The sequence below is a fragment of the Camellia sinensis genome, chromosome 6, assembly GCF_055761805.1.
Source record: "Camellia sinensis isolate YWXY chromosome 6, ASM5576180v1, whole genome shotgun sequence".
Taxonomy (NCBI): Eukaryota; Viridiplantae; Streptophyta; class Magnoliopsida; order Ericales; family Theaceae; genus Camellia; species Camellia sinensis.
In genome coordinates, this window is record NC_138966.1 from 181550518 (window position 1) to 181565399 (window position 14882).

Here is a 14882-nt window from a genome sequence, read left to right on the forward strand (position 1 = left end):
TCTCTACAAATAAGTTTTCAAAAATAATCAAACCAAACAAATTTTCCCAAAAAAATTTCTCAAAACTTGTAAACCAAACAAGTTTTCCAAACAAATCTCTCTCTCACACATATCAAATCAATCACTTTTTCCAAAACTCTATCTCAAAATAATTTTCCAAAACATCTTTTAAAAAAAACTAAACCAAACATGTTTTCGTACTTTTTATCTCTAAAACACATCTCTCAAACACAAACCAAACATACCCAAAATTTTTGAAAAGTTTGAAACCCGCGGCCGTATATAACTTCAAAATCATACGCAGCCACCAACTAACGGCGTTAAAAAATACACCGCACCGTACACTCATATGGTATGATGCTGTAAACAGCCTCGCACAGACATATCGCACAGACATAGCTCCCTGTCGATAAGCCCAAAATAAAAACGAAGAGAGAGAGAGAGAGAGAGAGAGAGAGACTCAACGAACGCATTGTTCTTTCTCTCATTCATACAGATCAGAGGCAAATCGTAAGCAAATCTCTCACATTTCCTTCAATTTCGACTCTCTCTCTAGTTCTCGATCTCTTGGTTTGCATTCATGTGCTGTAATGCACTTTCGATTTATACTCGATTCCTGAAGAGATCTGTATGTTGTCATTTTGTGTTGGTTTTTTTTTTTTAATTTTTTTTTTATGACTACTGATCTCTATATGTGGTTTCATGAATTTTCTTCAATTTTGTGCTTTTTTATGGACAATTTTTTATTTGAAAATTAAGGCTTTTTGGATTTTTGGTTGTTTTGTTAATTTATACCTTTGAAGTTTTGCTTCGTTGATTTGAAAAATGTGGGGAAATAAATGAAGATTAAAGTCAGAATCTTTGCTTTGGGAATTGAACATTTGAATTTGAATGTGTATGAGTATGTCTAATAGTCCTGTTTGGTTGAGTTAGGTGGGAATTCATGGACTAATAAGCTAAACAAAAAAATGGGATACTATGTAGAAGAATTGTTCTGGGTTTTGTGTTATGAGTTTTCTACATGCTTGCATTTTGCTCATACGGTGGGTTTTTGCAGGATCAGATTTATAATGTAGAAAATTCCAGATGTGAATTCATCCAATTCCTAATGGGGGTTGTCTTGCATTTGAGGTCTTCTTGTATGTTTTGCTATTTATATCAGAGCTTATAGTCATCTATTTACACAAACACGTACATGTGTGATGTATTTATCTCTGCTTTGCTTCCTTATTTGATTTTTGTTCATGAAGATTGAATGTTCGAATCAGGAAATGTGTGTAGATCAACTCATCAAATGCCATTCATTTTTGTTTTATCAATGGGATTTTTTTTGGCCATTTTATCCATTTTCTGTTATTGATATAGACCTGAAATCTGTTGTTATATGTATTTAAATTCTATTGCACAGCCTTGTTTTACCAAGGCAACAACTTTGTATACACATGCGGGTGAGCATATACATACACGTATGCATGAATTCTTTTGTTACTGGGTGGGCTACTGCAAGCACACATTTAGTTAGTATGCGGTGTTCACTTTAATAATTTTATGGGGTTTCTAATGTGTACCCACATTATTGGAAAAGAAAAAAAAGAGCATGACCACCTTGTCAGTTCTATAATTAGATATCTCCTGGTATTGGAAAACCAAATGATTCTGTTTGTTGCTTTTCTGTTTAGTAATTACCTACCATCATTATTTACCTTAAACTTTCCGCTTCCTCACTTTACAGTTTGTTTAACCCCAAATTAAATCCAACATACATACCCTCCTTTTATATAAATGGTGCATGTTTGTATGTCTGCAACAGATGTAACTGTATGAATGACCAAAAATAAAGGATGACAATCCTACTATTACAAGTTTTGCAACCCCCCCCCCCCCCCCAACACACACACACTTTCTAAAAAGCTTATATCAATTGAAGAGGTAATTTCTGAGACCTTGTAAGATTCAATGACAGTTGGCATGACTCATCAAGGAATTTGTTGCTTGTTATTTTGCATAACTAAAGTTATCTGGGATTCTTAATTAATCTGCATATAACATGATGACTTTGGTCATTATTAAAGCTGGAAAGTTTACTAGGATATTGCATTTGTCTAACATCATAACATCAAGTTCTGTTTTACAATTCCTACAATAACTATAATCTACCTTGAACTGCGTGTTCCTCTCGTAACAAATGACAGCAGCATGGTGTTTTATCCTAACTTTTGATCCCACCCATTATTGTTAGCCATATTACATTCATTTTATGACAATTAATGGCTGGTATAAAAATCCACGAATATATAACTATTTAGGGATTTGTTGAATGTTGCACTACTCTCGTAATATGAACATACAGGCTCTTCTAGGAGGTTATATTTTACCCTTTCAAGTGCAGTTATTCTGTAATTATTGCCTTTTCCCTTATGGTTCTTCACTTTTGTCGTGGTTTTGTTTTGTTAGTCAGTCATTGTTATATCGGTCTTTATTTGTATATTTACTGAATAATAGTGGTTTAAATGGTGAGATTTTTTGGCATTGTTACTAGCAGAGGAATTGGAGAATGATTTGGACTCTCACAAGGAGATGCTATCATGAAAAATTAAAAATTTCTTTTACTGCAGTTACTATGTCGACAATTAGCTATATTGCAATTTTTTTTCTTCCTTTTTTTTCTTTTTGTTTCTGTTTCCTTTTCCCCACTATGCTTATGTAATGTGCATTAGTACATATTTACAGAGAGGAACCTTTGCATTGTGTTAATTTCCTCAAGTGCACATCCAGATGAACTACGTTGAATATTAAGACAGCTATTTTCCAGTACACTCAGCATCTAAAAGCTGTTTACTTCGGGATGATTTATAGCTATTTAACTGGAAAGCATAGTGATAGCCTAGTGGAATTGGATGTTTGCATGAAGTTACTGTAAGAGAACGATGTTTGATGTAAAGATGATATGTGATGACGCACCTAAGTTATGCTGAAAGGATGTGATCATGATACTTGTCTTTCTTCTTTGCAGTGCGATGGGGATGGTAGTTACTGATATTTGCATGGACAAAGAGCCAGATTGTGTCATAATTTATTCAAATGGGGTTTCCCATGATTTAAATCACGAGACTACTCCATGTGATCATGATGTTGCAAAGTCATATGAGCGTATTAATGGAGATCCAGAACCGCAGGTGTTGGAAGAGAATGCAGAAGTTAAAGAGTTCGAAGTAAAGGAATGCACTGCTGAAAAATCTGTAGAGATTTCTGAACTCTGTCAAGTTGAAAAATGTGAGGAAATTGTACTGAGCTCAAATTGCAATGATGACTATGGGAAGATGAAATTTGAAGATCAGACAAGAAAGGATGAAAAGAAGAATTCTAAATCTTCTGCGAAACCTGCATCCAAACCTGGTTCCGGTAATGCTCGAACAAATCACACTGTTCCACGGCCATTTGCTCTGGCAACTGAAAAACGGGCTTCATTTGGGGCTCGTCCTGCTGGAAATGAAACTGATGTTGGTACTGCTGTGAGCAAAACATCTAATACAAACACTTTGCAGCACCCAGTGACTACAAAACAAAATCAGGTAATTGCACTAGTCCAGATTGTTATGTTTTGTTCTCCTGTCACTTGTTTATCTGTTTTTGGTCTTGGAGATTCTTGCAAGCCCTACAGTTCTCTTCTCTCTCTCTCTCTCTCTGAGTTCCTCTTAATGTCAGGCAAGCAAACACTTGCCTGTTTCCTTATCTTTTGTTGTTTCTCTCTTCACTAGATTGCTTGCTTTGTCTGTTCAGCAATTTACTTTTTTTCTTGTTTTATGAATGTGAGGCTGTAAACTTTGTATAAGTTGATGGCTTCTAGCTTTTTATTCTTTTGCATGCAAGTTCTGCTTGTGTAAACTTAAGCAAGATCACAACGCTCTCTTCTCTGACTTCTCCCCTGCACGCTCCTCTCCGTGACCCATTTTTTTCTATTTTTCCTCTGCTTGCTCCTTTCCCAGGAATTGTATAATGAATGCTTTGTAACAAAAAAGAAATTCTCAAAACTTGTAATTTTATGAAAATATCACTGACTTGTGGTGTTGATAACTTGATGTAATGCCAGATCATGTATCTGTTTTGTTGCTGATCATGAAAATTTCCTATTTACCTTGCAGCTGGTCTCACCTTTGGTATCAAGGAAACCATTGCAACCTGATAATAAGAAGCGTCCTGATGAAGAAGATTCTTGTTCTGTTGCTTCCTCGTATCCTGTTATTCCAAGAAGTCTAGCTTGATTTATATTAATATATCTTTCTTTTTTCCTTTTCTTTTGCGCTCCGTCTCTCTGACTCTTATGGGAAATCCCTTAATGATTCGAAGTACTGCAGCGTCAGCTCGGACTATTAAGTCCAAGACTGTTGCATCTGCTCCATTATTCAGATGCACGGAACGTGCCGAGAAACGGAAGGAGGTATTCCATCTTTGCATTTGAAATTTGTTTATGTATTTTGGAGCAATGAGTTCAAAATCAAACTCTGAATGACAACTTGTGTTCTTTATTTCTTCATTTTATTGCATTACTTTAGTTCTATTCAAAATTGGAGGAGAAGCACCATGCACTGGAGGCTGAGAAAACCCAATGGGAGGCAAGGACTAGGGTACATCTCTATACTCCTTGCTCGAGTTTGTAAATCTGTCTTAGAAAAAATTTCACCTTTTGCTCCAATACACGTTACCCTTAGAGAGATTTCTTGCCCTTTCTGGTTTATACTTATGTGCTTGGTGCCTCTATGTTTGCTTAATTGCTTGTCTAAGGAAAATAATTGACATGTATCTTCTTTGCATTTACCCCTTCCATTGATCTTCAAATTTTAGGAAGAGAAAGAGGCAACTATCAAGCAACTAAGGAAAAGTTTGTTGTTTAAGGCAAACCCGATGCCAAGTTTCTACCATGATGGGCCACCACCCAAGGTTGAACTAAAAAAGGTATTGCATTGATTTTCATGCTTATGCTCTTTCTATTGTCTAGCAGTAGAGCTTCTTGAGATTTTGTTTGAAGCACAAATTTTTCATAGTTTGTAGAGAATGACAAGTAGTTTTAAAACTAATAAGCGAAAAAAAGAAAAAAAGAAATGATCTCTAACTTAGTTTATTTGCATTATTATTGTTGTAAGTCATATTTTGGCTTTAGAAATTTAAAATCCATTGCTCTATTTGGATGACAGCCACCACCAACTCGGGCAAAATCTCCGAAGTTGGGTAGAAGGAAGAGCTGTAATGATGCCGCCGGAGACAAGGGTGTAGGAGCTTCTGGTCAAGGAACTCGTTACAGTCTTGGTAATTACAAAGATAGTACCACCGCTACTACCAACAAGAAGGATCAGATCAATCTCCAGAATGGCAATGCTGCTTTCAAATTCAAAGATGAACACAAACAGGTGAGAGAGACAAATCAGTCAATTTCGATCAAGTTAAATGGACACTCTTGAGTCTCTTGGTGTGTTTCTAATTTAAATGAGGGGAAAAGTCTGTTTTCTCTTGCTTTCTTGTGACTTATTTAAAGAAAAATATTTAATTCCATAAACCTGTGAGGACTTGTTGCAGGCTTGCATCGGTTTGTGTTATGTTGATTTTTTAATTGTAAATTTTTGTAAGCTATTTGTTCACATATATGTATAAAGAGATTCCAATTTGTCATAAATTTGCCTCTTGATCCACAGAGGAACTGTACATCTTTCCATATATTGATTTTTTTTATTTAATTTCACATTTTTCATTCACATTGGATGTGATTATGGGAAGTGGGAACTGTGAAAGTCATTTGCTGCCGAAGGAACCTAGGTTGAATTGTTTGTTATTGTTTTCTGTTTTCTTTTTCTAGAGTCTGGAGCCTAAGTTGAACTGTTTGGCGAATTGTTCGAAAAATTGTTTTTGGGATGTGAACTTTTTAGAAAACACCGTTTTCAAATATTTGAAAATTGATTTCGCACAAAAAACTAAAACAATATAAAAATGATGGGCTTTTCAAACTTTTATTGTTTTGTTTTTAAAAACAAGAAAAACAGAATCATACCCAACAAAGGATGCCCCATTCAGGACTTGCTGTTATTATGCGATTTGTAGATTTAGGAAACAGTACTTGCAACATTTTGACCTACAAGTTTTTTGCATGGAAAAATTTGTTGTTGGGAATGGGGTAGGTAGGGTTTTTTTTGGGTCTGATAATCCGGTAAGGGAGATAAAGTTACAAAGCGGAGGGCCCATTAAGATGTGCAGACACTGCTTTTATTGCTTAATTATGGAAGTCTAATAATGAAAAGCTCTTAAAGCAAAAGATACCCGTGTAAAGCATGTGGTGTCCAAATGTTTCCATTTGATATTCAGCAAAAGATGACTTTTTAATCAGTATGTGAAAGCAGAATTGCTAGGCAGTGAAAAGGACTTTTTTCTATAGATTTGTAATACTTGTAGACTTTGAATTTTGCATTGTTAGTTCTCAGTTTCTACAGTTGTGGGTGTTCTGCTTATTGATGGATTAATCTAATGATATTCAAAGGTTGATAGTCATTTTGAACATTATCTAGGTTTATTATGCATAGGGTAGCACTAAAACAAACCATTTTATTTGAGCTCGATTTGTGTTTGACTTGTGAAAATCTGTTGAGATTGACTTGAACATATTTTAAATCTCGTTAATTTTTATAAACTTGGCTAGAACTCGCCTCAATAAGCTTATTATAATAAAAAATAAAAAATTAAGCTACTTGACCTCATGTTTGAGATTGAATTGAAAAATAAATACATCAAGCTTAAATGTATTTTTTAAGCTCATTAGTTTTTAAACTCTACTCGAACAAAACCCATTACTCAACTTATTATTAAAAGAAAATTAAACTACTCGAGGTGAGTTAGAACAGTTTAACTATGCATATTGTATCAACTTTGTAGAAATTTAATGTATAAAGAGAAATAGAGAATTGTATTATTGATTGATTTATATTGATGTCTATTACAATGATTCATGATTCCTATATATAGAAGAGGGTGAGTGTGTAGTAGGTAAGGAGTAGGTGAAGTGGAGGTGGTAGTGGTGTAGTGGGTTAGGTTTAGTGGAGTAGGTGAGGTGGTAGTGGTGTAGTGGGTTAGGTTTAGTGGAGTAGGTTTAAGTGGGTGAAGTAGGTGGAGAGTAGGTGGATTTTAACAGCCCCCCGCAAACTCAAGGGGGATAGGAACTAACCAACTTGAGTTTGGAGAGAGTAACAAAACAAGAAAATACATAAAAATAAAAGAGGATAAGAGACACTGTATGGTCGTGTCAGACCATTGGCGAAGACACTGGATGGTGGTGTCATAACGTTGTAGAGGACACTGTATGGGGGTGTCATAACCATGTAGAGGACACTGTATGGTGGTGTCATAACGGTGTAGAGGACACTGGATGGCGGTGTCAGACCGATGTAGAAGACAGTTTATGGGGTCATGTCGGACCGTTGTAGCAGACAATGTTGTGACAGTTGTGGTGACAGTTTACGGAGTCTTGCTGGACCCTTGTAGAAGCTAACCGGAATCAATGTCGGGACAGTTTACAGAGTCTTGTCGGACCCTTAAAAAGTCGCACCCTCAAAAGGTGTGCCCAATCTTTCAAAAGGCGTGCCATCAAAAGGCGTGTCCAATCCATAAAAAGGCGTGCCATCAAAAGGCGCGCCCACTTCATCAAAAGACGTGCCCGACAGAAAGTGTCGAGCCATCAAAAGGGGCGCCTGACACGCGGCGATGCACGTGATTGACAGAGCGCGTGTCGGCCTCGTCGTCTCTGTCTTTATAAACCAAAGCGAAGTCTGAGGCTTGGAAGCATAACAAACCAGTTGAAACCTCTTCGTTCTCTGTAACATTCTGTAACCAACCCTTCTCTGAAACACTCAGCAACCCAAAAATATGGCTTCTTCTTCCCGTTCAGCTACCCAGAACATAGCCTCTTCTTCCCGTGGTCTGCTCACTCTCTTTCCCGACCTCAACGAGTCAACAAGAGAGATAACTGGTGCGGTGGCCTGTGAACCTCAACCAAACACCTCTGGTTTGCTCCGTTGAACTTTTCGATGCGGTCAGTGGAGCAAAAAATGGCAGTGCAAACGGATATTGAAGCTAATCAGTATACATTGAAGTCCTGTGTTGAAACTATGACTGCGGTCACAAACTTGTCGCACCGGCTGCAGAGTAGGACAAATGAGGTGCAGCAGTTAAACGCCCAACTGGCTCTGCTCCAACGCATGTGTAAGGATGCGCGAGTAGAGATAAGTGTGCTAAAGGCGGAAAATAAGGAGCTGAAGCGGAAGGCCACCGTTATGTTCCGATTTGGAGGTCCGCCATATGCTGTAGTGGAGGAGCAGGGTGGAGTGATCGTGCCCAGTGGAGTGGGAAACACGGAGGCAACACCGTCAAGGGCCGCCCAGGACGGAGGCAAGAAGAAAAGACCGGCGGAATAGGCGAAAAAGTGAGGTCGGTGGGTGGCCGTCTGCAGAAAAGAAAACAAATCTTGTGGTGTTGTGGTTTGTGTTGTTGTGGTGGTTGTTTTTTTTTTTTTTGTTTTGTTTTTTTTTTTTTTTTTGGTTAAAATTGTGATCGGGGTTGATCCCTGAGATGAATAAAAGATGGTTTGGTGTGCAAAGCTATATGGTATGAATGGAATTTGAAAAAGATTAAAAAATAATGTGAAAGAAAAATAAAGAAAGAAATAATAAAAATATATTTGAAATCAAAATGAAAGATGGGGGAAATAAGGAAAGTGGTTTGGAGAAAATAAATAAAAATAATGGATTTTGAAATCAAACGGAGGAGAGAGAGGGGACAAGCCCATGTGAGAGAAAGAGGGGAAAAATGATAGCCGATGCACCCAAAAATAATCTAGCTGCTATCCACAGGCGCTTAGGGGAAGGAAATGGTAGCAAGAGACGGCCAACACCATATATGGCTATAGCAAAGAAATGGAGTATCAAGCTCAATGGGCTAGGATTTAGACCAGAGAGTAAAGCCACTGGTCCTGTTGAACATACACCTCCAAGGCTCAAATAATCAAAACATGCTTCACGCATTTCCTTCCTTGCTTGATCAGGAGATGCACAAAACACCTTATACAGGGCTCCAGTCATTCCTCCACCAGTTAAAGGATGACGCATGTTGAAAGCATCACCTATTAATAGTGCTCCAGGAGTAGGGTAAGGAGCAGCTGGCATACTTCTATTGGGCATTGTTCTAATACTTCCCTTATCAATTGCAGCTATAAATGAATCATGCAGCTCAGGTGGAACCTGGGGAGCCACCAGAGGGAAGCAAAGCCGAAGGCTGCTGCAAAGCCGAAGGCTGTAAAAGCGAAAAAGGAAAAGAAGGCTCCGGCTAAGACAAAAGCTGCTGCGCCAAAAGCTAAAGCCGCTGTGAAGCCCAAGCCAGCTGCGAAGCCAAAAGCTGCTGTGAAACCGAAGGCTGCCGTGAAGCTGAAAGCTGCAGTGAAGCTCAAGGCTGTGGCGAAGCCCAAACCAAAGCCGAAGGCGAAGGATCCTAACAAGAGGCAAATGAGCATGGAGGAGAAGCATAGATTGAGTGTTGGGTTGCAGAGTTTGCCCCAGGAAAAGATGCCACAGTTAGTGCAGATTATGAAGAAGAGGAATTCACATTGGCCTCAAGAGAGAGGATTTAGGCAGTGATGGGAAGGTATGTGTAGAAAATAAGCGGAATAGGTTGAGGTCCGGCGGGCGGCCAAGGCGAGGTTGCCGCCCGCCGGTGAAACGAAAAATACTAAGTGCTTAACCTTGCTCTGATACCATGACGAAATTTAATGTATAAAGAGAAATAGAGAATTGTATTATTGATTGATTTATATTGATGTCTATTACAATGATTCATGATTCTTATATATAGAAGAGGGTGAGTGTGTAGTAGGTAAGGAGTAGGTGAAGTGGAGGTGGTAGTGGTGTAGTGGGTTAGGTTTAGTGGAGTAGGTGAGGTGGTAGTGGTGTAGTGGGTTAGGTTTAGTGGAGTAGGTTTAAGTGGGTGAAGTAGGTGGAGAGTAGGTGGATTTTAACAAACTTCAATATAAGAGAGAATTGAACTTATTGAATTGTCTATGGATTGGTAACCTGAATGCATTTGGAGTTAGATGCTTAAGCAGTGTTTGCTTGAATGAAGGCTAGAATAGAATGGTCAGTCAATCATAATACCCATTCCCACGTTTGGTTTGTTACAAAAGAAAGTAATGTACGTTTCAAATAGAATCGAGAATGATCATTCAATTAGAAAGCCAAAGAAAAACAATTTGATTCCTGTCCAAGATCATTCAAATGAACCAAACATTACCTTGGTTACTTGTGTGCATGAGCATGCGCACGCACGCGCACAAAATCATTTGGTAAAGTATTGGAAAACATTGTCGAAGTAAATCTAGATTCTATTATATAACAAACACCACAGTTGGTGTGAACTCACAAGTGAAACTGTAACAATTTTTTCTGCTTCAAAATCCTCATAGAAAAGTAATTCTTTTTAAGGTTTAAATTAGTTTTGTTTTAATTAATTGCAACAGCAAATATGTAAACCAAATTAACCAACATCTCTTCAATCAGAGAACACTTTCAACCTTAAATACTTTCTCTTCATATTTTATTTTCCTTTCCTCTGGCTAGACTTGTTACAGGGCAGTGCAGATGCCATATCATACAAATTTTGTTATCATAGGATGGCCTTACTATTAGGGAAAAAAGACGTGAAATAACATAATTGCCCTCCAAATCAAGGTCACCCATTGAACATTGAAGGACACTTTTGTCCTTTTACATCTTTTTTGACTGGCTGGCTGCCCTGACAATAGGATTGCCCTCTAAATTATGTAAACCTTAAAAAGAATGCAATGTGCCCTAGTTAAAGAATGACTTCAACTTTCCAAAAACCACCAAATCTCTATCAATTGTTAAAAGGATAATTAACCTAGGTCACATTTGTTTGGCTCCATAGGATGAAAGGGATTAGGAGTACGGTAGATTATTAGTGTGGTTGTATTAGCTTGGAGATGTAGGATAAAGTGTGTTTGTTTGTTTACTAGTGTGGTGGTAGTAGTTAGTTGGGATTAAATGTACAAATTATGTAAAAACCCTTATTACATAGAAGATAACTTTATTAATTTTATAAAATGAGGGACAAAATGGTCTTTTAGCCATTAATCCATGGGAGTGGACTAACAATCCCGCCTCTCTCATGGGTATGCTAATCCCACCATGGGAGGGGATTGATAGTCCCACCATGTCATTCCTCTACAAACAAACATGGCATAGGTGGGGTCCACAGATTACTAATCCAATCCCCCTCCCTAAACCTCCAAACAAACAAGGTTTGGTCCCTATTAGATAGGGATCTGTGAGGGGTAGATTAGGTATGGATCTAACATTTGTTATTATTTGTACAGAGTGACTGACTTTAGGTTCAAACTCAATCTCAAAGTTAATACGTCAAGTTTTAACCATTAAATGAGAATCTTCAAACATTTTGACATTTGAGGTTTTTACTCAGGCTATCATCATTTTAACCTTAAATGTCAAAATATTTGAAAATACAAAAGGGCTTTGTTTTGTTGAATTAAATAGTGAGGCAGCTGACTTTGCTGCTGCAGTATTGGGTTATCAATGTATTTGATGCCAATCCATTGATTTCTCAGTTGATGCAGCACACAGAAATTGAATAGCTTTTATGCTTTTCTCTTCTTCTTCTTCAATTTTCTTGTCTACTATTAGAGTTGATTGAGTGTACTTAAAGCTGTCCTAATAGTATTTGTTGTTTTTATTGAAATGTATATATAGAATCCACATAGGAACATTAAGCCCTCTTCTAGTATTCCTTAAGAAATACTATTTGGCTAGACTTGCAGTAGCATAGTGTGAATTTCGTCACATAATAGAAGCCATTGTACTCAGAGTAACTGATATGCCTTTGAGGTTGTTTTATGGGTCGACACTAGCGACCAAAGGTTTTTAGAGGCAGCGGGCCTATACTGTTGAGCCGGTTCTGTCAGTCAATATCTTTAAGTAACATCATCAAACCATTGAATACCCAAGTCATTTTCTTGATTCAAAGCAGTTTTTGCAACTTTTACAATATCAGAAAGGCATTTAAGCAATAGTGAGCTCCATCTTCCACAGTTAACATCACTTTAACACACTTTTCCTTTACCCATTCTTTCACCATAATGCCCACTTCCCATTCTTCTTTACTCTGTCGGCTCTTCTCAAGCTTTAACTAGCCAAGCTGTCTTCTTTTCTATTTAAGCTTGGAATTACACTATTTTTGGGTTGTCCTCATTGATGAAGGTTCCCCCACCTCTCATTTTCTCTCTTTCCACTAGTGGGAAGCAAAGAGACCTCCTCTTTTAAAAATCATGTCAAGGGATTGAGATCTTCTGTCCTAAAAATTCATACCCCTTTGTTTCTAATACATTTTCAATCACACGATACATGATTATGTGGTTGGGAGTACAATGGGGACATGGCACAAAGATTTTGGTATAGAGGAATATTGTTCGTATATCATTACCTTAATAAATATCAAGTTATCAAGGTAATGATATACGAACAGAATTCCTCTATACCAAGCTATCAATTTATCAAAAAGAAAAAAAAATTAATATCAAGTTATCAAGTTGTGATCAATTGGTGATGTGATTCTCAATGAGATTGATCCATCAGATGGACTTTAGAAGTGCTACAAATTTTCCTTGTAGAGTTATTTCTTAGCACATGGGTTAGTTAGAGGTCAGAGGCAGGTAAAAAGCAGAGTTTTTGATAGTCTTCCATTACATACTAAAAAAAACTAGTCTTTTGACCTTAGCATCAATGACAATGGTCTTAACTTCCTTTTTTGATTTGAACTCCATTTATTATCAATAGCAATGGTCTTAACTTCACCCACCAAACTTGTTTTATTGGTATGTATCTTCAACATCTCTTTTTGAATACAAGGGTATGTTTGGCTTTGTTAAAATATGTTTTAGATTTGTTCACTTTCTAGGAGTTTGCGATTGGATGTGTGGGTTAGTTTGGGTTAAATAAAGCTTGAGGGCCAATAAAGCATTTTTAATAATGGGTATTAACTACTCAGCCAGACAAAGCCTTAATGAGTTGTTTTGTGTGAAAAGCATGATATGGAAGGTGTAGAAAGTAAGGACTACATGTCATCTGACTCCAAAAGAAGCTCTCATCCTCACGTATATAAAAGGCTCATGAAAATGAATGCATGGCAAAATCAATATCAAACAGTCCTCTCTCTCTCTCTCTCTCTCTCTCTCTCTCTCATTAAGAGTTGAGGGGAATGCTGTCTGGTTCGCGACCATTCATCTGAAGGATCTCGGACCAGGCTTCATTCCCCCCAACTCGAGAAGTTTGCATTCACAATGGCCTTAACCATTCAATTGGAGACCCTTCATTTCTCATTGATCAATATCCTGATGTCAAAATGTTCACACACAAACACACGTTTCTCTCATTCTCTCAAAAATCTCATGTAAATTGGTGTTCTAACATTCTTCTTCACTTTTTTTTTTTTTTTTTTTTTAATATATCAACAGCAAAGGAAGATCTTGAAGAATTATATATGTGGAAGTACTAAAGCTGAGAAAGGAGGCAATCCACTACAACCAACAGTCTAAGAAGGTACATACTATGGCCTATTTTGAAGAAAGTTGTTGAGTGAGTCCTGAAAACTTCAGTTTACAATGTTACTTCTGTCATTAATAGTAAGAATCTGGTATTCATTTTTTTCACAGAAGACATTGAAGGAAGTATGGAAATTCTAAGCATATGTAGTGTCATCCATTGATCTGAACAGGTTAGAATTTTGTCACCTTTTAAGCAAATTCAATGAAGAATTATTGTTGCAATGTAAATTTTCTTAGAACGACCTGTTGTTCCAGTTGGTTAGTGACTTGGAATGCTGCGCTCGTTGTTGGGTTCGACTCCTTCCCCCATACGGTAGGAGTAGTTGTCATGCTGTATTTTGTAGAATTATTACTACAGAAGTTTTGCTCAAAAAAAAAAAAAAAAAAAAAAAAAAAAAAAAAAAACTAAAAATAAATTTGTAGTAGTAGTTGTCATGCTGTATTTTGTAGAATTATTACTACAGAAGTTGTTTTGCTGCAAAGAAATGTACTTGCTATGAGAAGCTAAATGTGACTTTAATGAGTGGAGAGAGAATTGTAGTTTGGTTGTATTTATTCAAATAGTAATATTACGTACGCGGAAACAGTACTCTAGAAAATATCTTCAAAATAAAATATGTAAATTAAATTTATTTTATCACATTAAATTTTAATATACATAGCTTTTCTGTTGTTGAAATTCACTTTTGTTCTTTCAAGTTTGCTTCTGAATCCACACTTAGTCTGCCCATCTTTCTTTGTTTTTCACCAAATTCTTTGAAAAACAGAGATGGGGTTAGTGTGAAAACATGACTTGACAAAAATCAAAACTGGAAAAAATAAAGTTAGATTTCATCTTTTAGCAGTTAGGGTCTTTTACAAAATTGGACTTTGCTTGCAGAGAGTTACAAAGAATATAAGTTTAAGCTCAGAGAGCTTTCACTTTATTTTTTGTTTGGATGATAGGAAAATCAAAGTTTAGGCTTTGAAATTTCACAAACTTTTTTTACCTTAAGACCGTCATCATAACACTTGCCCTTATAGTCTTTGGCTGATTCCTAACTTTTGAACCACCAATACCATGTGGGTCTGGTCTTATTCAATGTGGGTCTCTTGTCCATCAAAAACCCAATATTATCATGTGGCTCTGTTCCAGACATCTTGTAGCCCCCCTCCAAAGTTTTGTTATTATGTGGGTCGTCAGATTTTAATCCTTGTGGGTCAGATCTAAATGAGAAATTTAACA

At 37.0% G+C, this 14882-nt stretch overlaps 1 protein-coding gene across 10 annotated transcripts; it reads left to right on the forward strand.

The window, feature by feature from the left end:
- Positions 1 to 309: 309 nt before the first annotated feature.
- Positions 310 to 14297, forward strand: LOC114266405 (protein WVD2-like 3). 10 transcript variants are annotated; one of them, XR_003630655.2, is made up of 11 exons: positions 401 to 510; positions 1058 to 1139; positions 3014 to 3572; positions 4143 to 4231; positions 4348 to 4438; positions 4554 to 4625; positions 4843 to 4953; positions 5193 to 5405; positions 13568 to 13652; positions 13766 to 13827; positions 13913 to 14297. XR_003630655.2 is itself a non-coding variant. In XM_082875575.1 (9 exons), exons 2-8 carry the CDS (start codon positions 3018 to 3020, stop codon positions 13646 to 13648), a joined length of 1212 nt encoding a protein of 403 aa, XP_082731701.1. In that variant the 5' UTR covers positions 310 to 510; positions 3014 to 3017; the 3' UTR covers positions 13649 to 13652; positions 13766 to 14297. The 10 variants fall into 10 exon arrangements, 4 of the variants coding, with proteins under 4 accessions (XP_082731701.1, XP_082731702.1, XP_082731699.1 ...); XR_014333607.1 differs by lacking the exon at positions 1058 to 1139 and having other exon boundaries at positions 310 to 510; XR_014333608.1 differs by lacking the exon at positions 1058 to 1139 and having other exon boundaries at positions 310 to 510; positions 13769 to 13827.
- Positions 14298 to 14882: the final 585 nt, after the last annotated feature.

Coding starts and splice junctions, on each gene's coding strand:
- LOC114266405 (XM_082875573.1), top strand. CDS start 2,988: ATGATACTTGTCTTTCTTCTTTGCAGTGCGATGGGGATGGTAGTTACT. Junction 4,232..4,347: donor TCTTGTTCTGTTGCTTCCTC/GTATCCTGTTAT, acceptor AATGATTCGAAG/TACTGCAGCGTCAGCTCGGA. Junction 5,406..13,567: donor TCAAAGATGAACACAAACAG/GTGAGAGAGACA, acceptor ATATATCAACAG/CAAAGGAAGATCTTGAAGAA.